A 26,697-nucleotide genomic window follows, 5' to 3' on the forward strand; every position below is an offset into this window, starting at 1 on the left:
TTTAGATTCTGATTACTATAGATTCTAGGAACATGTAGGGTTTATTTTTTGCCAACACAGATATAGTAAAATCTGAGCTGTTCTAAACTTACTGTGTCATTCAGGGTTTTTAGCTTCAGACAGTATGAAGAAAACCTGTTCATATTTCCTGCATGTTAGAAAAATGAACAGCACTGAGTTTTTTACTGTTTGTATTTACAGTAGCACACAGAGGCCTTCGTGAATATGGGGAGTCCATTGTGCCAGTTGCTATACAGATACAGAATAAAAAACTGTTAAATGCATAAACGTAGAACCCCAGAAAGAGGCTTGGGGTTTCGTTCCCTGCTTAATGCAACCCACTTTTATTAGTTGCCTGAAGGTTGTATTAAAGATGGAGTGTCAGTGTTAACTTGAATATTGCAGATATTGATAGTTTGTGTCACAACTTTGTTTATTTAAACATAGTTTTTAAATGCGTTTTCTCAGACACTGTATGCTTTTAGGACTCTAGGTTACCATAGAAACTGTTAGTTAAAATTCCTTGAGAGTATCCTAATAGACATTCATATGAAAGCTCGCTTCTTATTTCAAGGCCCTCAACGTTAAATATAGTATGTCAATTTTTGAATGGTCAAAAAACCCTGGGCTACAGAATTGCATTATTTCTTTGTTTGAAGAGAGAAAGGAGGCCCTGTCTGTAGGTTGCTCAGACAGGATTTCTTCTTTCCAAAAAGGAGTTGAAGAGAGTAAAATCCTCCATTCTGGTACAAGCATAAGACCTAATAGCACTGGAGATGGGTAATATGTTCCAGGACGAGCATAAAGAGGAACAAGAACTGTTAGATAAAATAATTTAAAACTTCAAAGATCTATGTCTGGCATAGACATTGGATACTATGTTCTTAGTCTAATTTATAGACAGACATGGAGAATCTTAAGGCTAATTTGACAGAGACAAAGTGCAGCTTATCTGAATTTATTAATATAATTCACAGAGCAGCATCATTTTCAGAAACCCAGAAAACAGCTGTTACATTGGCTACTCTTCTACAAGACACTGGTTTACTTTCTGCGTGTCTGTCCCCCACACCCAAATATGCTAAATTTCTTGTTAAGGTTATATGCCTGGGATCTCACTCAGAATCTTCACCATCGTATGGATTTGGTTATTAAGAAAACAAAAGGAAACCTACCTGATTTTTTTTTCTGTCAACAACCCTTTCCCTTAAAATCAAGAAAACTTGTCTAAATCAATTAAAAGTAATGGAACCATACCAAGTTACTGAAGCTAAGCATCTGGCCACAAGTTTTAAATACTTAATGATCCCCATCTAGTTCAAAGGCATCTATTATCTCCACTATTGAGCCCAACTTGATCCTAAATATGTTTGCTTGAGCTGCTAACCCTCTCTCTGGTTTTCTGTTTGATACTTACTTACCAGTACTGCTGCAAGTGATTTATCTTTTCTAGACTGAAAAATTGTATAGAAGTGTAAACATTTATAATGAAAGAATATTACTTGCAATAATAAAATCTGACACCCAGGACATGTTCTTTTCATTCATTAATATCACCTATTCAAGATATGTACAACATACAACAATACTGTACTGATGCTAATCTATGGCTCAAACACACAGATGAACACTCCAGTCAGCTGGTTAAAATATATTGCAGTGTTTAAAATTCAACTTGCCCCGTGGTTTTTCATCATTTTTGTTGAGGTTCTGAATCATTGGAACTGATACCAAGCTCTGAACTGAGTGGGAACTCTAATGAGCGTTTAAATGTGTAGCTTTTATTTATTACATGTTTATTCAATAGATTTTCTCTTTGAAAATAAAGATGAATGCTATCAGAATTAATACATTCACAGATGCTGTAGTTTCAACCTGAAACTGAGAATGAGAATACTTGTCTAAAAAAAATTTAATTGCCTGCAATCAAACTGTACATCTTTCAAAAACAAAAGCAGCATCAGATACACGCCCCCCCACCAAAAAAAGATCGGTGCCCAAGGACAGTCTTTTTAAGAGCTACAGATTAAGCTATTGTATTAGCAGACTCTAATCATATTAATGGCTTTAAGGGTTGGTTTCTATTAGGGTGGTACAACAAGGATGCAAGGTTTCCACCAAAGATTATCTGGATAATCAGTAGGGTGGTTATATACAGTTCGGCTTTTTCAGAACATGTCATTAGTCACATTCCACTTAAATTTCCTGCTCTTTTAATATACTAGTATATTCATAGGCCCAAGCATTTTTCCTTGCTTTCCATGTTTTGAGAAGACATACTTCACATGTTTTTCAACATTCAGAATGACTTGATTTGTTTAATGTAAATTATTTACTAACTCTTTTCTTGTAGGGAATTGGACAGGTGTCCTGGCCACTTCTAATACTGACTACATAGGTCAGTCTACATTCAATACTCAAAAATAAACAATTGACTGTCAGAAATGGTTTAGGTGGTATTACCTTGGCATTTTACCTAAAAGCTCATGGTTAGTATTTTATTTTTTTTGCTGTTGGTGCCTAGAAAACGTGGTGCCATAAAATACAGACCCAAAATGTCACATAGCACACATCAGCTTGGTTATTTTGCCATGATGTTCGATTCCCTCCTCACCCCATCCTTGATCCAGATTTTGTCTGAGATTGTAAAGTCTTTCTGGCAGGGACCTGTTGTCTTACACACTTTTGGGTACTATATAAATAAGTCTGGTTTACTGTTGCAAGAGTCTGTGCCCAAGCATATACCTAGTGGCTGCCCTCTCTATACATAGCTCACACAAGATTGTTTCTTTCCAAAGAGGAATTGGAGATGGTAAAATTCTCCATACTGGTACATGCAGAAGACCCAACAGCACTGGAGTTGTGTAATATCTTCCAAGAGGAGCATAAAGAAGGAGAACTGGTAGATAATTAAAACGTCAAAGATTTATTTTTATCCCATTGATAATGTCACTGGGGGAAAAGTACATTTTATGTAAAAGATATGAGCTGCCATGGAGAGCTTCTGACTATTAGATTATAGACATATGTAACAAAGCATGTGAATTTGAAAAGTTAACCTATACACTGACGCACACTTATTTGTGATGTATCTGGTATTCAGGTTAAAACAACCATGTACTTGACTTTGCAAAGAACCGTGGATCTTTGCAGGACTAGTGCAAAATTGTTTCCAAAATGTAAGTGTGAGGAAACAGTGAAAGAACTGAAGTGCATCCAATAAAAAAATCATATCCGAGTATAAAGAACAGAATGCAAAGATAAACCAAGAGACCATTTTTGATTTGTTTATCGTAAATGTGGAATTAATTATAACATGATACAAAGGTACCCAATACAAGGGTTCTGGTGTCATGCGTTCAGTAAAAGCAACCATTTTGCGAACGTGTTGCTCTAAGCCCAGAGTGATTTTTATATATAAAATTTAAATAATAAATAAAATAGGAAAGACTTTGATGGACGTGCAGCCAGAGGGCAAAGCTCTTATGTTGCAGAAGCAGATTTGTTTGTTGGATCTCCTTTAATAAATTTGTGAAGCAAGGTTTAACAAACAGATATGGCGCTGAATGTAGTGTGATCACGGGGAAGCATAAACAAAATGATTAACTGTCCAATGTTAAAAAAGCTTTTGTTTCATGTAGTGGGCACAAAATGAGCCCTGTAGGAAAGCCACAGTGGCATGTTTGACTGAGAGAGCGCTCAGTTTAAAATAGTACAACAGAAAGTCCTATGTAGCCTTGGGTTGATAAACAGTTTGCAAACATAAATGGTCAACTCGCCTACTAAACAGAATACAAAAGACCACCTTAAAGAATTTGATCAGGCTTTTTATGGTCTCGGGTTCATTAGGCTATAATATGTTACATTGATACGTTCCGGTGTGTTGCCACAATGCATGCACGAAGTAAAGTCCCACTGTCAATGAAATTCAAGTTGAATTTGACCTGATGGTTTATTTAGAAGTTACAGAAGAAATTCAGACACCAACTGCCTGAGTTTACAGGATGGCCATTATAATACAAACAAACAAGTAAAGGATTTGTGTACATCCAAAAGATTTGGATAAAGCTATTAAATGCTACTCTGAGAACAGTTGAGATCAAGTATAGATTTCAAAATGCAAAATAATTTTCAGTTTTGGATGAAAACCAATGATTTTGGCAAGTCTTACATGGGACGAAAATTCAAAAGTCTACTCCTGGTAGATATGTGTTTGATTTTCATTCAGGATTCTACCTGAGTCAAGCATCCAACAACATATCCTGAATCTTTGAGGATCTGAATGTGGGGAAAGTAATTGCTGATCTGGGGCAAAAATGGAACGGCAACATGAGAATGCATACTGTATTATAATGTGCTAAAGAGCCTGACAATGAACAGGAACAAGTATCAGGGCTAAATGACATTGAGACTGACTCAGATCTCAGACTCCTTTTGTTAATTAGGTCTTTTGGGGGAGAGGGAGGCTGATTTATCTTAGCAGCTAAATGGGAGGAGCCAGAGAAGAAATTGTTTTCAGGAGAGACCTTTGAAGTTCAAGAATAGTCATTTTTGAAAGATATCCTTTAAGAGGCAGAATAATCCTCTCGTCCCTCTAAGGGATTCAGGTCTACTGACTTCCATGCGATACATCATGTGTGTGTGAGTGAGAGATTAATTAGCTGGATTAGTTTTGTGAGGGTTATTTTGATATGTACTATGGAGTTTTTTTATTACGTCCAACAGCCATCAGAGTCAGTAGTTGCTAACCTCTACCTTATGATGGGAATATAAGCTTTTGTGACCCTGACCAATGTCATTTGAATGGAACCAGAAAATAAAGACCAGTCACTTACTGGCATTCCTTATTCTTACATCATTATCCTAGAATGCAGCAAGTACATTTCCTAATTCTCCTTTGTTGGAGGCTTTCAGACCTTGTGGCTGCTTATTGGCAACTTTATGTGCCAGGACTAGTTGGTAACTCTATCTTGAGTCCTAAGCACAAGTGTCTCTATCCAGTTGGTACTGAGGCATGCAGTGGTATTGGTACACAAAAAGTGACCAGAAATACCAACAGCAATAAGTTTCTTTTTCAAGTGAAAATTAGTTTGTATTGGGAAGGAGACGGGAAGGTAGGGAGTATTTAGTCAGGTAAACTTCATTTTGTATTGAGTAGCAAAATAGGTACTGGTTTCTTTAAACATAGGATTTTTTGTGAAATATGATAAAATGAAAAAAGTTTATTAAAGGATTTGCCAACCATTGAACTCATTGATGGACTAAGGAAAAAAACCTGTTAAGGCTAGTGTAGCTGAGGGCTCATTGCATTATTTTCAAAGTCAGCAGTTTCCTCCTACTCTTCATACTACTTAGCTCACTCCTATCTCTTCATTCCATGGTTTTGTTACATTTTTTGATCCATCTGGAGCAGTAGTCAAACAATAAAGAGAATGTAATGTGGCTGTGCTAGGATGCTACGCTGTCTCTCCCTTTTTTAAAATCGTAAACCAAAAGGAGGATTTAGATAATTGGAACTTTGCATTACAGTTGTTTCTCTAGAGGTAAAAATTACAGAACATTCTTTACCACTGTAAAGTCTGTGAGTGCTGCTCCTCTACAAATTTCTGCCACCCCATTGTGCTGTCGGAGGCTTTGGCTTCCCATCTCTGTCTTCAGCTACATGGTGTCAGGAAGGAAATGAAGCAAGAGCACCCATTCCAGTTCTTATCTTCCCACTCTACAGTCCTTGAAAGCTATGACAGGTAGTTCTGAAATGTGACCATTGAAAAAAGTGGATAAAAGAATACTAAAAATGTGAGCCAGCCATTTTCATTTTGAGTTAATGTTTACCAAGTATTCTCGAAGATGTTGCAGCCATTGTTTTTGATAGGCAGAATCTGCAGTGTGTGTCAATTCTGTGTTATACTATTCCCCATTTTCTGACTCCATACAGACCATATTCTTAGTGACGGATTACAAAAGAAACGTTCTAGCTGATGGTCAGTGCATCCCATGGTGCAATCCATGCATATAAGGAAGAATTACTTAGGCACTTGCTCTAAGAAATGTTTTTGACATTGATAGTTTAGCTAGTTATTTTTAGAGTGTAATCTCCCCCTTTTGGCAAAGATTGGAAATAAATAGGTGAAGCCACTCTCGCAATGCTAAATTCTTCGGATTTTGTTGCCCGGGTCAATCCAGTTTTTGTCCTGCATGTGGTATGGAGACTGCACTGTTTTCATTGCTTAACTATCTCCAGCTTCTGGTGATGACCAAGAATCCTATGTCCGTACTAGTTTTATTAGCTCTGCCAGCTGCCGTTGATAGCAATATTTTGTGGTCAATGGTGACATGGCTGCTGTCTGTGTTGAGGATGGAGTCATTTTTTAAGTCACTGTTCTTTGCTTGTTGAGAGGTCTCACAGGGATAGCGTAGTGAAATTGACCTGCTATCCTGAGGACAGTCTCACTGCAGGTTACTGCAGGATTCTGTGCTGATGAATTTGTATGTGAGGCCAATGTCAGAGATCATAAGGTTGCTTGGGTTGTAGAGTTTTCCATATACACATGGTGCTCCGTTTTTCATCTTTGTCACATGTACCCAGTGCAGTCAACTGTCTTGTCCAGTGTCTGCTTGGATTAGAATGATCTGGCTCAGACTCAACCAAGATAAAACTATGGTTATTATGATGAGATAGAGGAATCAAGCTGAGGAACTGGTGAAAGTGAATATTGCTATTTATTACCCAAATTCACAGCCTGTTAATCCACAGTTGCTTCTGGATGTCTGGGATAGGGCAGTTTCCGAGAGCGCTTTCTGTTAGCTAAAAGATTGAAACTCTTTAGGAAGCAGACCATCCCACCCAGCAATCCACAATTGATCTCCCACTGTCACAGGAAAGTTTGCCCAAAGATCAAGAGTAGAATATAACCTTTAAATTTCCAGTTACGTATTTTTTTTGTTCAGTATTTTATTTGTTGCTTTCAGCATCGCACAACAGGAAAACATGCTCATCTTAAGGACCAATGCTATTTTTGCCTTTATTTCTTTTTTTCCTTCTTCATCTCCTCTTCCTCGGTATTTTTTTTTCTTCCCCCTTCTCTGAACCAACTCCCATTTCCACTAGTGCACTTCATGTCCAATCCTTTCCCCTATTTGAAAGTTAAGTGCGCAGTGAAATAGTTAAAGATTATCTTTTAAAGTGCAATTAGGCCTTTAAAGCTACCATTGGAATTAATAGTAGGCCGTGAAGTTCATACCTCTGAGCCATAGTTTCAGGCACATAGCCTTGCACTGGTTACATTAAATTCGTATATGGAATATTTCCCTTGCAATAATGAAAATAGAAACTACTTTTTAATGAAAGCTTTAGATTTTTGTAGATCATGAATAGCCATATGGGTACATAATCCCATCATCTAGGCTCTATCTAGACTAGCAGCTCTGGATTTGATGCCTCTCTTATATACAGAGACTTGTAGCTTCTTAGAGAGTTTTTTTTCTTTCGAGCAATTAATTTTTTTTTTAAATAAATTTTAAAGGTACCGTGCTCTTTTAAGGTCCTGATCCTTAAATTTATAATGGGACTACTTGCATGGTAAATTTATACGTGTGTGCACGTATTTTCAGATTTGGAGCTGAAATTTCCAGCGTGGTCAGAAACCTTCTCAATAATCCATTGTCCCCTTTTTAGAAAAACTTGCCTCAGTTTTGTAGGACAAACTATGAGAAATCTAAAAACTGGACGTAGTACCAATGTGCACTCATTACACACAGGAGAAAAGATCAGAAGTAGTTTTCGCTAATGCAGACTTAAATACATTTTTCTTTTGTTGGAAGATCATTTTATTTCATCTATTTTTAGTCATAACAATGGCAAATATACAACTGACTATTGTTAAAGTGAGTCAAGCTTCTAATAATATAAGCTTCATAAATGTGTTTACATTTAGGATTTATTTCTGACTTCTCGAAAGCCAAAAAGTTTAAAGATGATGACCTGAACATCATTTTGAATTAATTTGCCAAGAATTAAACATTGACTGTCTTCCCACTTCAGAGTTCAGTACTATATCATAAGAAAACAAATTTTATAAATCCATTTCTTTAAATATAATCTGGATTTTTGTTCTGACTTTACTTTTAGAAGCAATAAAATGTTTTCCTTTGTTAATTAAAATAATTTGCTTGAGTTTCACGGTCTTATCACTTTTATTTTTAAAAATCTTCTAAACTACCTTTATTCATTACTTTTTTAAAAATAATATCCCTGGATAATGTGCCAAAGAACATTATAGTAGATCAGTTGGTAAGTAACTCAAGTTTACAGGGTTTAAAGATACTTGAGTTAGGGATCTAGCCACACAGAAATCTTCTGAGGATAGCTGGATAGCAGGTTAGGGAATCAGAATCTGGTGCTGTTCACCGCTAGGGCTAAGCAAAATTGTTTCACTTAACAGAATACAGTTTGGCGGTGACCAAAACTGTTCATGAATTCAGGAGGAACTCAGCAAATAGTTTCAGCCAAATAAAAAATTAGTTGATTTTTCTTGAAAAAGTCAAAATGGTTTGTTTCAGATTTTTCTAAACAAACCATTTCAACATTTCTTTCAAATTGACTTTTCGTTTCAAATAAACTCAAACATTTTTTTTTTAATTTTTTGTTTCCGTGAGGGTTAGTTTTGGTTTGAAATGAATCTAAACTGTTTCTGGATGTATTTATTTTTTGTTTCATCATCACCAAATTGGGGAAAAAATCAATTATTTGCTGAACCCTAGTTGTTACCAATTGTCAGGCTGGTTTGGTTAGGAGATTGCTCTTACAACCAGCATATTAGACTCCTAGTGGAAAGTGTTAGCCCTTTTGCATGAGGATGCTGTGAAGCAGGAGAGAGGAAATCAGATTGAAAAACAGGACACACAAGCTTTATTAATGTTTTAATACTGTGTAATATATGCCATTATCATCAGCTAACACATTCTTTACATGTTTACCCATTAAGGTGACTGTTAAATAAGTAGCATGAGGTTTATAGAGAAACACTGTTTCTTTAACTGTATCTATCCATCTCACCTGAGCTTGAAACAGCAAGCAGCCAAGGAACTGTAACAAGATTATAATCATGTGAGAAAAAGAGAGAGGGATAGATAAAAGGGAGAGGCAGTGGCGAAAGCACGTCCTCCAGAAGCTGTCATTTAAGGCTTCTTAAATAAATAAATAAAAATCCTGATTTTTGTCAGTAGGGATTTTAGCTGTGCGTTAGTGTTTAGAAAAGCAAGAATGTTTTAAGTCACAACTTGCGTGACGTGGTGTATCTGGTATTGCTATGTTACTATGTTGCTGCTTTATACCTTTTTAATTTCCTTCTTAGAATCAATCTACCGACGTGGAGCAAGAAGATGGAGGAAGCTCTACCGAGTGAATGGGCATCTGTTTCAAGCCAAACGCTTTAACAGAGTGAGTACTGTTGCTAAAAATGCCATTTTTTGGGTAATGCTCTGCAGTCATTGTTTTTTCAGTGTTTGCTTTTCCTGTATTTGGAACGTGGGGGAAAGAAAAGGAAAAGTGAGATGCTTGTTTATGTGAATTCAGTATGCAATATTATTCCCTGCACAACGACCAGAAAAAGTCAGAAGTTTTTGAATTATTTAGAGTCTGGGATGAGGTCAGTAGTACATAATTAATGGAAATGTTTTCTTTTAAATGCTCTTACAAGCTTTTTTTTAAGATATTTTAGATCAGATTCTTTCCCTCTCTCTTATGGTTCTGATTTTCTATAAGCACAGTTATTGTCCTCAATATTCCTTGCCTTTCATTGTCTATATAAATGATTTTTATTTAATCTCTTAATATCCTGACTAAACATGCTTGGAACCTGAACTAGTATATAATGTAATTGGTGGGGGAGGAGAGGGGAATTCTGGTATATGTATTTAAGCTGCAAGTCAGTATATATGCCAAGATACAACAACGTAAAGGATCTGACTTAGTCCATAAAAGCAAGAGAACGTAGCTTTAAGGCTGAGACTCCTCCTTCCTTAACCTAGCCCATTGTGCCAGAATTTTGCAGCACATATAAGGTACACATCTTGGAATTTCATAAAAGCCTAAGTGCAAAGAGGTGGGTTAATTTTTAGATCCAACAATGATATTGTACGGCAGTAAAAGGAATCAAATCTTTGCTATTGTTTGGATAGAGTTTTTTGTTTCTAATGCTCTAGAAAAAAAATGCCATTTGACATGTGTTACAGAGATCTAAGACTCATTAAGGTTAAGTATTCCATCTGTGGACCATTAAAATTTAAATGAGATATACATAATGCACCTTTTCACCGCATACTAAACAAGTATAGTGACTAAAGTATTGTTTTTGATGCACATTATGGAATGTGTTTTGCCTTTTTTTTGTGTATTATACTTACATGGTCAAAAAATATGCCATTGGACAACATACATTTTAATTAGAAATCTATAGTAATTAGTAAAATGTTTATGAAAATTAGGCCTGTAGTTAGTGAGGTTTCAAAAGCACAGATATACATTAACACGGTCATTTTATTTTTGTTGACAATCCCTAATGGGCCTGGTTTACACTGAACTTCAGTGTAGAGAATCAATGCATTTCAGAGCTACAGCACCATAAGAATACAACTGAAGCTAGTAATAAAGGCAGCAAACAGTATACCATAGACGACAAAAATTTGTGTGTGTGTGTATGTATATATATATATATATGCAAATTAAATATCTACCTTCAGCCCTGAATGAGTTTTTATAGTCAATTCTGTAAACTTCTGAATTCATTAAAAAAATCACTTTATAATACACCTATAATAAGGCGAACACTGTAGTCCACTTAATTTCTTGTCTTTGTATTTTAATTCTTTTCTTTTAAAAATACTGCACGAATGAAGGGTATATCATGTGAAAGGAGGTGGAAGGGCTTGCGTGTACAACTCTGTTAATGTTATGTTCAACAGCACTGTAGATTGTACTTGTTAATTTACTTATGAACACTCATAACTCTGACACATACTTCTCAAAAATAGCAATTTGAAATGGGCACTTGTAAATCCTGAATTTTAACCTCCTTGATTATTAGCATAATGTTAAAAAAATATATATTCTGTACTATATATATATATATTTATTTAAGTGGACTTATAACACTGTATACAGCTCAGTTGCAGTCTTAAAGTGCCCTCAATTATATAACCTTTTCTCTTTCACTGTGAACCTCAAGTGCACTTGAACAGGAACGGAGTAAAAGAGTTATTAGATTAATTTAGATGTTCACAAGCCTTTGTGCCCACACACAACAGTGACCGCTCCTAAGATTATAAGTATATGTAATTAACAACTAACCCTCAGTTCCTGTTTCTTGATCTGCAGTGCCTCGCTCAAGGATGTCAGTCACTAAGTTGTCATTTTTGCAGTCTGACATTTTCTTTAAACGTCTTATTATTGGAGGCCTTTTGTAAGCTATTTAGCCTGACCCCAGTATGACTCTCCATTATTTTTAGTTTGTGACAAAATAAATAGAAATTCATGTCAAATTATTTGTGTTGTCAGAAGAAGCCCAGAAGGTCTGAATTCAAATTGTTCTTCAACATTTACATAAAATGTCCAGTAGATCTGCTCTCTTTTTGCCATTGGTACTTGGAGTCTAAGCAAGTGGACTCCTCTGGCCCCTTATGAAACCCAGGGCTTTGGATGAGAGAACTATGAGGCTTTCCTTCCTAGATTTATGGCTGGGAAACCTTGGATCTCTTCTCCATTATGTCTGCAAGAAACTAGCCAGTTAAAGATAGAAAGGTGCAGCGGGTATAGTCAATATTTTTAAAAAGGGAAAAAGTTAACTATTCCTTTCCCATACTCTATATTTGTTGCTTGTGATCTTAGGCCCCATTCTTCACTGGTGCAGAACTACAAATCCTTCTAGATAGTGCAGACGGGCTTAAGAAAGATCATTCACTCTGCGACTACTACTAGTAAGGATTCAAAGTGACTTAACCATTTTGTGATGGGCACTGTGTTCCTGTAAGCGATTGATTCCACAGAAGAGGATCTGAAAGCCAAACTGCAGCTTACAGGTTTGCTAGACAAGATAGACTTTCACTGTCTTCGGGCTCGGAACAGTTACATCACAGCCTTCAGAGTTTGGTATAAGCCTGAAGTGGGGGAGGAGTGCAAGACTGCATGTGCAGCTTTCAAGAATACAGTGAATCATGGGAAGACCAAGAGTAATGGGAAGGGTCTGGGACTGTTACAGTGGCTGCCGGCGCCAGCCTGTAGGTTGGGAGTAGAGAACATTCTTGAGCTGTCAAAAGGTGCTGTGGATAAGGGAGAAAATTGAGACTGGAATGATTAAATGATCGGCATTTGAGAATCTAAGTTAGGTTGGTTTCAGAGTCAGCTTGTTGGGCAAAATGGCTAAAATGCATGCTGTTTGCATACATGGCGCTGATTAAAGAAAACTTACAATTAATCACAAGTGGGAAGTATTCAGCTTCTTAATGTGACAGTTACTTTTGTGTATAAGAAATAACAAGGAACCTAGCTAAAGTGGTAATGGATGTACACTTGGGGGTTAAAAAAGGTAATTTCATCATATTTCGGTGCATGTGTTAAGTGACACCTTTTTAATTCATCGTTTAATGGGTTTCCCCCCAACCAGTGGATGACATTTTTAATATGAGCTTTTTGATTATGTATTTTGATTACCCAAACAATCCTGCTGACATGCACTGCTACCAATGTTAGTGTGTAGGTATGGTAAGGTGGACTGTAAGGACGTTATAATTCCCCTTTATTAGAAATACTTGTGATCAATTACTGTGATGTTCTCGGAGTTTTTTCTTTTTCAAATAACAATGTGGTTCAAATTCCTGTCAGTTTTTTGTCTGTGTGCCACCTAGCAACACTTGAAGTTCAAAATAAATATAGCAGATAGGGAAAATGTGCAAATGTTAGTGAATCTATTACAATCTAGCCAGCTCTAATCCTTTGCCCATGCTACATTTGGTTAATATGGGCAGTCAACTTTATCTACATTTTGAACAAGATCTTAACACACTCAGACCTGAGAGAGGAAACTGAAAAAAGTAGTCTCTTGAATTCTATTCTTTATTATTGATTGTTTTTTAATAAAAGCTCTGTCTCACAAACCAGTTTCTCCTTCTGTTTGAATCTGAAGTTGTCATAGTCCTGTATTTGTTGTATGGGTTTTTGGGGTTTTTTGCAAGAGGAATAGTTAGTTGTCACAAATTCAGTATTGTGAGTTTAGATCACTGAGAGAATGAGCTATGAAGATGTTTGTTTAAACGTGTGTGTGTGTGAGAGCGCAAAATTGGCGAGGGAAATTTAAGAAAGGAAAACAAGCTACAAATATTACAATAAAATGAATTACTACATATAAAATAAATGTGTTCTCAGTGTGAAAGTGTTAGGCCTTTGTTTTTCCTAAAAATTCTTATCATGGCTACCAGTATAGTCCGAATATGAGCTGCTACTGTCCTTTACGTATTCTGACCTGGATTAGACTCAGATCCTGTAACACTTAGGCATCTGCTGAACTTTACATGCATGTGTATTGCAATTGCAGCTGATGGGACTGATCACGTGCATAATAAGCTGCGTGTAAGTATTTACAGGATCTAGGCCACATATGGCCCAGGACTTAAAACACACCCAGTGGTAACCTTGAAACCTGTGCACACTAGCGCTTCCATAGAGGCTAAGAATGGTACAAAATTTTGGCCCAGAAAACCTTGTATGTATTTCTATCTCTGTCTCTATCTGCTGTCTATCTCCTAATGTATGCACAGACTAAATGTACACCTCCAGTTTTATAATAGCACATTTATGCACAACTTAATTTGATATATAATTAAATGATCAATTAGAAATTATGAAAATGAAATGCATGCGTCAATTACAGCTTCTTAATCGGGTATTTTCAAATGTGGCAAAGCTATCTGGCCTCAAATAGAGCTAATTGTAATGTTGAAAAAAATTGTAAAGATGGGGGAAAAAACCTGTTTAAATCATGTTTTTTTTTTAAAAAAGTAGTTTAATTACTTGTCATGCTTGCATAGCTCAGACAGTTTAAATGATTTTATTCAAAATCCTTTGGACAGAGACTAACCATAAAAAATTTTAGGCCAAAAGGAAATGTGGAAACTGGATTTTTTTTAAATGGAATGGCTATTTCAAGTTATTGTACATTTATTGTGGCTGTGGGCAGTTTTTGGGACATGTCTGAAAAATATTACAGGACCTTTTTTCAGAACTGAAAATCTTCTACTATTTCACATCTCTCCAACATCTTGGCCTCTAAATCTGAAACATTTCAAGAAAAAAATCAGTGGTGGGAGACTCTAACACATGAAAATTTTTTAAAAAAATGAATTTTGAAGGAGGAAAGTAAAGGTGGTGAGAGATCAAAATTGGAAAGAATGATCTGTACCAGAGTTAATTTGTATGGAGACCAAGGTTGTAATTCTGGCAATAAAACATATCACACCACTATATCTCATAATAATATGAATATAGGTTGCTATTGAAAGAGACTGTTTCTAAGTATCTGGAGAGCCAGGTATTGGAACACAATACAGGTATCTTATCTTATGTTAATGAGTCATATTAAACAGTGGAACAATATGGATATAAAATAACTTGATTTGACACATACATCAAGTTGTGACAGGAAATAGTGACTCTTGTTAAAAACTGCAGAAGCAAATGGCAATTGGTATTGGGCCAAGAGGCAAAATAAAAAGCAACAGAACAAAATGAAAATTGAAACCTTCTTGGTTTAGCTTCTATCTGTGAATATACGGGTGGTACATTTAGAGTATCCTTTTCTGAGAGGCATTCTAATCATTGCAGGAAAACAGGCATAAACTCCTATTTTTCAATAAATAGACAATTCAGAGATGTTTCTCTTGTAGGGTAGTGACCCAGTCCTGCTAACCCTTGGTGCAGATAGTCCCCTTGGCATAAAATCTGTAGACTTGAAACCAGGTTAGGATGATCTCTAAATGAAACCTACATTGCCATTAATGAACTCCTTCTCATTAATGGTACATATATTATGTCCCAGAGATGTGATACATTGCTGCAAATTGGGAATGCTCAACATTCAAGGGTTTTGAGGAGAATTTTTGTTTTGTTTCAGGGTTTGGTTTTTTTGCATTTAATTAAACTATATCCTAAGTCCCTTCTCAGTGGCTTACAGGAAAAACACCACAGAATCATAGGACTGGAAGGGGAACCTGAAGAAGTCTTCTAGTCCAGCCCCCTGCAGTCAAGGCAGGACAGAGTATTCTCTAGACCATGCCTGACAAATAGTAGTTCTTCTGCTCTAGTCCACACTGATTAGGCCTCAACTAGAGTATTGTGTCCAGTTCTGAGTGCCACATTTCAGAAAGGATGTGGACATACTGGAGAAAGTCCAGAGAAGAGCAACAAAAATGATAAAAGGTCTAGAAAACATGTTAGTTATACTACAAGGTGTCTATTGTTTAAACTGCTTGCGTTAGAAAATATTTCATCGCAAGATACTTGTTGGAAGCCTATATTTCAACACACGCTCCGCTATCAAAGGTCCTTCTTTTCCATGGGTCCAGATGATGAAGATGTCATCAATATAGCATAAGTAGAGTAGGGGCGTTAAGGGACGAGAGCTGAGGAAGCGTTCTAAATCAGCCATAAAAATGTTGGCATACTGTGGGGCCATGCAGGTACCCATAGCAGTGCCGCTGATCTGAAAGTATACCTTGTCCCCCAATGTAAAATAGTTATGGGTAAGGACAAAGTCACAAAGTTCAGCCACCAGGTTAGCCGTGACATTATCGGGGATAGTGTTCTTGACGGCTTGTAGTCCATTTTTGTGTGGAATGTTGGTGTAGAGGGCTTCTACATCCATAGTGGCCAGGATGGTGTTTTCAGGAAGATCACCGATGGATTGTAGTTTCCTCAGGAAGTCAGTGGTGTCTCAAAGGTAGCTGGGAGTGCTGGTAGTGTAGGGCCTGAGGAGGGAGTCTACATAGCCAGACAATCCTGCTGTCAGGGTGCCAATGCCTGAGATGATGGGGCGCCCAGGATTTCCAGGTTTATGGATCTTGGGTAGTAGACAGAATATCCCAGGTCGGGGTTCCAGGGGTGTGTCTGTGCGGATTTGATCTTGTGCTTTTTCAGGAATGCTGAAGTTGCTTTTGGTAACTCTCAGTGGGATCAGAGGGTAATAGCTTGTAGAAAGTGGTGTTGGAGAGCTGCCAAGCAGCCTCTTGTTCATGTTCCGACTTATTCATGATGACAACAGCACCTCCTTTGTCAGCCTTTTTGATTACCAATGTGATATATGCCATCATGTGCCAGCAATGCCCCTCTGCCATGTACATTGGTCAAACTGGAGAGTCTCTACGTAAAAACACAAATTAGATGTCAAGAATTATAACATTCATAAACCAGTCGGAGAACACTTCAATCTCTCTGGTCACGCAATCACAGACATGAAGGTCGCTATCTTACAACAAAAATACTTCAAATCCAGACTCCAGCGAGAAACTGCTGAATTGGAATTCATTTGCAAATTGGATACTATTAATTTAGGCTTAAATAGAGACTGGGAGTGGCTAAGTCATTATGCAAGGTAGCCTATTTCCGCTTGTTTTTTCCAACCCCCCCACCCCCCCCATTGTTCTGGTTAAACTTGGATTTATGCTGGAAATGGCCCACCTTAATTATCATACACATTGTAAAGAGAGTGGTCACTTTGGATGGGCTATTACCAGCAGGAGAGAGTTTGGGGTGGGGGGGGGCAGAGGGTGAGAGAACCTGGATTTGTGCTGGAAATGGCCCACCTTGATTATCATACACATTGTAAGGAGAGTGATCACTTTAGATAAGCTATTACCAGCAGGAGAGTGGGGTGGGAGGAGATATTGTTTCATGGTCTCTGTGTATATAATGTCTTCTGCAGTTTCCACAGTATGCATCCAATGAAGTGAGCTGTAGCTCACAAAAGCTTATGCTCAAATAAATTGGTTAGTCTCTAAGGTGCCACAAGTACTCCTTTTCTTTTTGCGAATACAGATTAACACGGCTGTAACTCTGAAACCTGTCATTATTTCTCACTATATCTCTCTCACCATTGCTCCACTGACACACAGGTTCTAAGGCAGTGGTTCTCAAACTTCTGTACTGGTGCCCCCTTTCACGTAGCAAGCCTCTGAGTGTGACCCCCCCACACACACACATTCCCCCCCCCCAAAAAAATTAAAAATACTTTAAAAAATATTTAACGCTATTCTACATGCTGGAGATGAAGTGGGGTTTGGGGTGGAGGCTGACCGCTCGCGACCACCCATGTAATAACTTCAGGGGTCACGACCCCCAGTTTGAGAACCCCTGTTCTAAGGTCATGCAATGGCAAAGGCTGCAATCAGACCCTAGGAGTCCTGACTCCCGTTCTGTGCGTATGGTCATAGCCCATATACCCTCCCCAGTTCTTGTATCGGAAGCGTTTCCATTGAATGGCCTGGCTTGGAGCATAAGAAGTCTGAGAGAGTGTAATCCCAGTGCTCGTAAACCATACATTTTAAAGCCTGCCTCCATTAGGCACTTTGCCCCTTTGAAAATATATATAACAGCTTATTTTGTAATGGAATGCTATTTAAAGTAAATATATCGATTGCAAACATGCCTTTTTCTCTACTGGGTAAAATGGCAAAATTTAGCCATGCTGATGTGTTCCAGTATCAGCTAAACTACTGTGTTTGTTTCCAAGCATTAGGAAAAATACTGACAAATCTCTAGTGTTGGTTTATGTGGACGGTGGAGACGTATTAAACTTATAAGAGGAACAGCCTGTGTCCAGTACTCCAGTTAGAATCTTGTTCACTTCTTTATAATTTCTCTATATACATGCTGTAGAAATTTATCAAATGTCAGCTCAGCAGTGCAAAAAAGCCCCCCTGCCTTGGTCTTAAGAAACTCCTTTGAGGACTCTTGCCTAACAAGTTGATGTATAGAAATTCTCTGATCATCCCCTTTGATTTTTGATGAAGCAGCTCTGGGAATTTTTCTTTCTTATCTGAAGTGCAATAAGAATCAAAATGTTAATTGTAACTTGTTGAGCCTCAGTGCTGCTTGTTGAACAGTTGTACTCCAGCATCTGGATAAAACAAAAACTCTGAATTAAATATGGGAGAATATTAATACAGTGCTATCCCAGGAATTCATTAACCTCTGTTTTCACAGGCTTATTTCTTAACCATGAAATTGTCTATAGGCTGAAATTTTTCACACATCAGTCCAAGGAGTGAATTTTTAACAATTTGTGGGGAAGTGAAAATTTATTTGGCTATTGGAAAGGTAATGCTGTCTCAGCCTTGTGCACCTGCTGTCCACAAACCGTCTTATTCATACAGGGCCGTAGCTAAGCATAATGTCTTAGGGACAAATATGAAATACAATCCATGCCCCAAGAGACTTGGTCAATGTCAATTAAACCTTACTTATTTTGTTCTACAGACTTGCAGTATTCTCTCCTCAAACTAAATGTGCCTATGGACTATTGTGCCTTCTGTTATGATGCTCCATACACTTAAGATACTCTTTTCCTGAAGTGTGACAAGCAATCTTGCTCTACAACCTCAAACTCTCCTAGAAATACATTTTTCAGTATCTTCCACCAAATGCCATCTGCCTTTGCTCTTATGCCTCACCTCGTAATCACTTAATTTAGCTCATGTTTTGTTATTTCACAATGTAATTGACAAACAGAAAATACATTAAGTTTTCTAATTTAGGTATTAAGCTCTTCTTCCCAGAAACCTAGTCTTAATACATGCCTTTAAAATGTCGTGCACACTAACGGCGATAAAAGAATACTACTAACAGCCCAAGTTTTGCATGCAAATTGCTGGTGTAGCAATGCACAATAGGTGTACTACTTTTATGGACACAGTCAACTTTGTTTTTGAAGTATTGGGTACAGTGCCTAAAATCAGAAGCAGTGTTTGAAAAGTTTTGAAGATGTACCCTCAGGTGAGTCATGTCAATAAAAGACATGTTTCTGATGAACGTAAATTCTTGAAGCATTGTGAAATAGTTTTTTTTGGCCGGTAGCTATGAATATATAAAGAAGAATTGTTAGAGGTCTAAAACTTGAAGATAATTATACTACTTGCTTTTTAGAGAGCATATTGTGGCCAGTGCAGTGAAAGGATATGGGGTCTCGGAAGGCAAGGCTACAAGTGTATCAACTGCAAATTGCTGGTCCATAAACGCTGTCACATACTTGTTCCACTGACCTGCAAAAGGCATATGGTAAGTTTGTATTCTGTATAAAGCTAATGTGTTTTACACCACCTCCATGTGCGTTATTTCCAAAGAGTATTTCCTAACTGACAAAATGTTGTTCATGTAGGCAGGTCACCAGGTTTGTAACGCATGCTGGTATCGTGAACACGGTTCGTGAGCTATCAGTTTAGTAAATGGAGAAGGGGAGGGAGTGTTTTGTGATCAATGAAAACAAAGTGAGGAACGGAGACCTTTGTGCTGTGAAAAAATACAGACTTGGATTTGAAGTTCTTCTTAGTTCACAAAAAAGTATTTATTTCAGATATATGAAGAACATAGTTTGAAAAAACGTTTTCATTTGCATCCTCTGTCTCATGGGAAGTTCTGCAGTACTAAGAAGCTCACTTTTTTGTTTTTACGTCTCCATTTGTCACTCAACATCTCCCCTGGGTCCTGCTGCCATTTTAAACTCAATCTATTAAATACTCACCTTCTCCTGATCTGTCTACCCATCTCCCTTATCTATTTGTATTGACAACTCCAGTATTCTTTCAATCGTAGACTCAAAACTTTGGTGTCCCCTTCGTCCAATTCCCAGCCGCCTCCAAATCTGTCCTGTAATCAGTATTACTAGTTACTTTGGTTTCTTCCTCTTTAATATCAACCAGATCCATCTTTTCCTCACCAGTCCAGCTGCTGAAACGCTTTTTGCATATCTTGCCTTGATTACTTGATTCTTTGCCATCCTATTAATTGCTGCGTATGTGGAGACGGTATTTGAGTCTAACATACTTGTTGCTATATCTGCTCTAACAGTTCTGCATGTCTTATGTTAATGGTTGAGAACTCATTACAAAAAGAAAACTAAAACTTTTATGTCCTTTTATTAATGAATGCAAGACCTTTTGGAACAGTGACAGTATTTCTTATTTTTAGCCAGGGCAGGGAATATGCTGATGCTTTAGACTGCCTATATAAATTCACACTAAACATGGATACTTTTTATAAGGAATGGCTGCAGTTTCAAATGATAGTCTCAAATCTTTAATTCTGTTTGTGTATTTTACAGTAAAATATGCTGGATTTCGTTTTAAAAGAATTATTTAAATATGAGATTTGTTTACACTGCACTGTGCAGGGAGAAGATGGACTTTCTGTAGAGGCTTTTTAGAATTCATTACAAACCATTCATGTTCTGATAAGTATCTGTATTAACCCACTACCTGTCCTGGAAGCTTCAAGTGTAAATTTCTAGCTATAAATTATTTATATAACAAGGCAAACTTGTTTAAAACCTTTAGGAAGCCATATTCAGATGGCATAAACAGATTACATTAATTGATGGATATTTTTTCTCTAAATTGTGTATTTTGCCAGGATTCGGTCATGCCTTCCCAGGAACCTCAATTAGATGATAAAAATGATGAAGTTGACCTCCCCTCTGAAGAAACTGATGGAAGTAGGTATTTTCCCCACTAATGTGCAGTTGATATACTTGCACTTTCGGCTGTAACTATAGTCATAATAGGAACCATGATGCCAACTCTCAGTGCTACCGTTATTAGTAATAGTAATTTTTAGTACGTTTGCCATGTTGGTTCCAGAATATGAGAGACACAAGGTACATGACGTAATATCTTTTATTGGATCAAATTCTGTTTGTGAAAGGTACAAGCTTTCAGAGTACACAAAGCTCTTCTTCAGGACTGGGGAAGGAAACTGGAGTGTCTGAACTAAATACAAGTTTGGGATACATTAAGACTCATATTGTAGGAGGACACTGGAAATGGAGTGGGCGATAAAGGTTAGACAATGTTATACAAAAGGGATTTGAAGTGGCCCATTAGAGGTTAGCAAGCAGATGTGTATTATAAATTGTTGTAATGAGCCATGAAACCAGTATCTAGCAGTGTTCTGAATTTAAGTTTCTAGCAGGAGAATGGAAGCTCCCTAAAAGTGAGTGGGCGGGTCACCAGTGCCCCAACCATGGCCACGCTGCCTCTTGCCTCAAGGCCCCATCCTCTGCTTGCTCCTCCCTCCCTCCCTCCCCCTTGCCCTTATGACTGGTAAAAATTGATGGGACCATGGCCCCTGGTTCCCCTCTATTCTGGAGACCCTGGTTTCTAGCCTTGCTTTTTGAAGTTTCTGTGCAAGCTTCCTTTGAGGAAGTGTATTGGAAGATCAATTATGGAGTGATAGCTTTGTGAAAAGTGCTTGCCAACAGGTGAGTGTTTTCATCATTTTTCTGAGAGTTCATTTGAGAGCATTCTGATTGTTTGGTTTCACCCACTTAGTTGCTGAGGCATTTGATGTACTGATGAAATACACCATGTTGTGATAGGCAAGTATAGGATATATGATTCTTGCAAGGTGTGTTGTGAGGGGCATTGATGATTGTAGCAGTGAAGTATATCTGCAGGTTTTGCATCTGTTTTTTATGGCAGGGTCTGATGCCACTTTGAGTTGGTGTGTCCTGGTCTGTGGGGAGCTTGCGTCTGATGGTGAGATTGGCATGATTAGGGAGTTGTTTGAAGGCCAGAAGAGGGGGTTTAGGAAAGTTTTCTTTCAGTAAGTGATCCCCATCAAATATGAGTTGTAGTTATTTGATACCCTGTATGGGTTCCAGTGTGGTTTGATAGGTGACAACTAGATGTGTGTAGTTAGTGGGTTTTTTCTGTACTGAAGCAGATTCTCCTCGGGTATTTGGGGGCCCTTTCCATGATGCAATCTACTTCTCTGATGGAGTGTAAATTGGTCCAATAAAAGATATAACCTCACCTACCTTGTGTCTCTAATAATTTGTAATACAGTAGTGCCTCATGGATCAGGACTCCATCATGCTAGGTATATTATATACACATGTAATAGAGTCCTTGTCCCAAAAATCTTGCCATGCACTCTGCCTCAGTTGACCTATATGTAAAATGTGGGTTGTAAGGCTGAATCAGTTACTGTTTGTAGAGCATTTTAAGGATCACAGTTGAGGGTGCTGTATAAAGGTGTTTAAGGTTTGGGGGTGGGTTGGGGTAGGTTTTTTTCACAAATTTTAGAGCCTACAACTTGTAAATTTGTTATAAATATACATTGCTAGTGAACTTGGTAACATTTGCAAGGAGTATAGAGGCAGCTGAGTATGTTACAGAAAGTGAGATCTTTAGCCTTCAGGTTAGGGTGTCTGACTATTTATTTATATATTAAGATGTCTGTAACCACGCCTACCTCAAGGCTCCTCTACTGAAGAGGACTGGATAGGACAGTCTGGGCCTGTCACACATGGTTCAGCAAGTTAAAGGGTTCACTGTTAAGTGCCAAAAGGCTCCTCTTCCCCTATTCCAATGTTGACCCCTCTTCAGCACCTTTAGTATGTGCTATCAAGATTATGACAACTAAGGGAAAAAATCCTACCTACATGTCCCATGGGGCAAAGTAAACTGATTTTATGATTTGTCCACTATGTGCAGGATAGTTTTGGCAATCTACTTGTTCTGTTTATCCACTTTGTCTTGCAGTACCTTATATTCCTTCAACCCGGAAACATGACAACATTAAAGATGACTCTGAGGTATTTTAAAAATTATTTTTAAATTAATATTTACGTTTTCTGCATAATGTAGCTATAGTTTATAGGCAGTGTTTTCTTCTTACTGTGTATATCCTTTTTTTCCAGTACAGGAAATCTGGGTCTCCCAAAATCAAGTATTTAGTGATTTAATGGATTTCTCAGACTTTCTTTTTGTTTTCTGTTTATATTGTCTCGATCACAAAGTGTGAAAGACTTTATTTCCCCATTCATATTGGGGAACAACTATGATTTATCTGAGGGTTGCAATTTATTGGTCCTTGCCTCTGAATTAGCAGCTTACAGTGGTTTAACATTATTTCAGTTCTTTGCTGTTATCCTCTCTAATGCATGTACACTGCTTATCACCCTCAGGCCACCCCTCCACAGACTAAAATTATGAATCTTGGTCCAGTGTCACTGACAATGTAAGTCATTAACTATCCGGTTTGCTCTGAAATTTTGCAGATAAATAATACACACCCAATTATAAAGGGCCCTGAAGAAATAAAAGTAGAAAAATGTATGCGTACGTTTTATATTTTAGCTCTTTTGTAGAGGGTCTAGCAGCATCTCTGCAGACTACGAATGTTATTCCCTTGGAGCACTTTGACAAATCCCAGTGCACTTTAAATAAGCCTAACGGGCTTCAAAACAATAGCTTCAAAAATGCTTCGGCATATTTAAAATAAATAAGAAGCACTTTACAAAGCATTACCAGGTTGGTTTCTCCCTTTCAACAAAACTGCACCATCTATTCTCCACTACACTCACTGCCACTGCCAGTAATTCACACATGAGTGGTTCTGGTTATTGCATAGATTGCCATGCTTTCAATCATATATGTTTTTAAGAATCATCTTAAGTAAACACAAAGAGACTAAAATGTGTACATTAGGATGACTACAGAAAATTTAGTCTCATTTTCTGAAATGAGAAAAGGAGTACTTGTGGCACCTGAAATGGATAGTTATTTGTATTGCAGTAGTACCAAAAGGTCCAATCAAAATTTAGGTCCTCTTGTGCTAGGTGCTGTACTAATGTATAGGAAGACACCTGGCCCCTACCCTAATCAGCTGTTCCCATTTTTTCCACCTTGTAGATGAGTGCTATTAAACTGAAATCGCATATCCTGCACAGAGAGGATGTGGCATGCTGGAACCTTGCTGGCTAGAATCTTTAAGCTCAGTGCAATCTCTTTTAATAACAGTCAATCCTAGATCAAGACTCCTTATATAAACACTTCCCATAGATCGGCAGAACCTTGATCTGGCTACAAGTACAGTAGTATGAGGTCAAATAAAAATAGAAATAAAAATGTGTTGAAGCATTGTAAACATTGGTAATGGGGTATAAGTGAGACAGATGCTGTACTTTGCTTAACTCTTTCCGACTGCTTGATTTTGAATGTCTCTAAATCTGTCATTTACAGTCACCAAAATAGTTTGGTTTTATTTAATATCAAGACACCTCCCCAAGGGACAAAATAGTTATTTCTATCTTCTTTAATAAAGCTTCAATCAAAATAATATATTTTCCATTTTGAAATCTCTTCCACAAATATTCACTCTTGGGAAATCAGCATGGTCCTGACCAGCAACTTGAATTTCACTACAGCTGTAGTGCGTTTGACATACCCTGAAACTGCTTAACCTCATGCCAAGGCAGATGTACTCAATTAGCAGAGTATGGTTTCTGTATCTTTTTTTCTCCGTAGATCTTCTTTATTAATATGTAGCTCCATATCTTTCAGAATGTGCAAGACACTGTTCACTCTCACACAGAGCTCTAGCTCGGAAGGGCTAACAATCCAAGAATTGAATTCAGACCCTCTTTGCTTGGTCAGAGTCTTTCATTTTCCAGAGTAGGGAATCCAAGAGTTTCCATGATGGATGAATACTACATAGCTGTAACCAAAATCCTGTGAATGAGTATTTAAAAATATATATACTTGGGATTTCTAGGGCTTAGTTAGACAGAAAACCTGAAGTGGAAATGCTTGATGCTTAGAAATGAGTGATAAGTGACCCACAACTTTTTTCCACTGTGTGAATAATAGAGTTGCATACTATTTCCCTTGTCCTGATTTACTACCAGAAAAGGAACCTGGCTGTAGGACTTTTATTTTAAATATGTTTGTCTGACTTTGGACTCTTATCACCTTGGGATTTAAGTCTCTGAGGGTCTGTCTTGACTAGGAAAAGTGGTTGCGTTTAGTTTAACATATAAAGTAAGCATGACCTGAACTTGACCACTTTTTCAAGACAAAAACTCCCAGGTGGGGAACCTGACTGGATCAATATTTGGTAATGTAATACAGACCCTGTCACCTCTAGGCCATTAATGTAAATTTCTGCTCTGATCTGTATAAAATAAAAGCTGATTCCAAGGCAGTGGGTTCTACAGGCACACTGTACAAAAGTAGAAACTGGTTTGCATGTTAAAAAGCAAGTTACACCAGTAAAAAAAATAGCATCTAATAACCTTAGGTGATAGGTCTGCCACGAACTGTTGACTCAGTCACATGCTAGACTTCCTGGCTGGTTGTTCTGAACAACCAGCATGTCAGACACTGGCAAACCAGCCACCATTGGCCAAAATAGAACTTTAGTATAATGGTGCTTTACATGGTGTGGTGAGCTGCTGAGGATAATTGCATAGATATGTATGGTCCTACAGCAGTTCACCTGCAGAATATGGGAACATTCAGAATTTATTCTTATTAAAAACATGTTACTTAAGATGAAATGTTCAGCAAGCTATTCCCTTAGAGGAAAAATAATTGGCACCCATAATAGCAAGTAGAAAAATTATACCAAGGAAGGTTTTTGAAAAAAAAACCTACTTGTTTTAGGGCTGTCATTCTTGTATTATTTGACAAATCGGTGTTTGACTAGTGTGCACATTGAGCAAATCCTGACTCTGTTAAGAGGTTAAACTTGTTTGCTCTAACAGTTCTTAGTTAAGAAGACTTCAGCTGTTTCTGAATATGTATCTGTTTGTCTTTATACAGGATATCAAGCCAGTTATTGATGGAATGGATGGAATTAAGATTTCTCAGGGGCTTGGACTACAGGACTTTGACTTAATCAGAGTTATTGGACGTGGAAGTTATGCCAAAGTTCTTTTAGTACGGTTAAAAAAGAATGATCAAATTTATGCCATGAAAGTAGTGAAAAAAGAATTGGTCCATGATGATGAGGTAAGTCTGTTTAAAATTTTAAAATGCTGAATTGAATCATAGTTCAGTATTGCCATTGGTTCTAACTGGTGAATGAAGGAAAAAGTGTTAAAAATGTGACTGAAATTTTGAACAAATATTTTGTCATGTAGTGGAAGCTTCACTGACTGGTAAGTTGGTTGGTGGCATCAACTGCCTACATGAAGTATGGCACAGATTGGTTCTGGGAGAAATGTCCACTACCTCCGAAGTAACTAATACAGACTAATTGGTTAGCAGTTTTAGAAAAACACAAATGAATTATTTATAATAAACCTGGATGTTATTCAAAGTCTAGCCTTTTGTTTACTGGTTAAATAGAGCATTGGGTATTAAATAGTCTGTTCATCTGCGACTAAAAGGATAGCAAAATGTTACCTCCCTCCCAATTTCAGCTTGTAGGGTGTCAGAAGAAACTAATGAACAAATTCTGAACTTCGTAACGGGAGCTGAACTTACATTTTTATAATGTTTTTTTATTTTTATAGAAATATATCATCTGAGTGCATTTTGGGTGTGTATATAAAATACATGTGCGCATACACAGTACATGTAATGTAAAACTACAGATTGTTTTTCACATTTAGTAAATCACTGGCTTTTAAAAGGGGCTACATCAACATGATT

At 37.4% G+C, this 26,697-nt stretch overlaps 1 protein-coding gene across 7 annotated transcripts in view; it reads left to right on the forward strand.

Moving 5' to 3' along the window:
* Positions 1-26,697, forward strand: part of PRKCZ (protein kinase C zeta) — a 157,006-nt gene that overhangs the window by 85,315 nt on the left and 44,994 nt on the right. For all 7 annotated transcript variants that reach the window (XM_084651866.1, XM_084651865.1, XM_084651869.1 and 4 more), the window contains 5 exons: positions 9,354-9,439; positions 19,187-19,318; positions 20,669-20,750; positions 22,801-22,853; positions 25,864-26,052. In XM_084651866.1, coding sequence (XP_084507992.1) covers positions 9,354-9,439; positions 19,187-19,318; positions 20,669-20,750; positions 22,801-22,853; positions 25,864-26,052 — 542 coding nt within the window. The remainder of the gene's footprint in view (positions 1-9,353; positions 9,440-19,186; positions 19,319-20,668; positions 20,751-22,800; positions 22,854-25,863; positions 26,053-26,697) is intronic.

This window comes from Lepidochelys olivacea (assembly GCF_965140295.1).
Source record: "Lepidochelys olivacea isolate rLepOli2 genome assembly, chromosome: 18".
In the NCBI taxonomy this organism is placed as follows: Eukaryota; Metazoa; Chordata; order Testudines; family Cheloniidae; genus Lepidochelys; species Lepidochelys olivacea.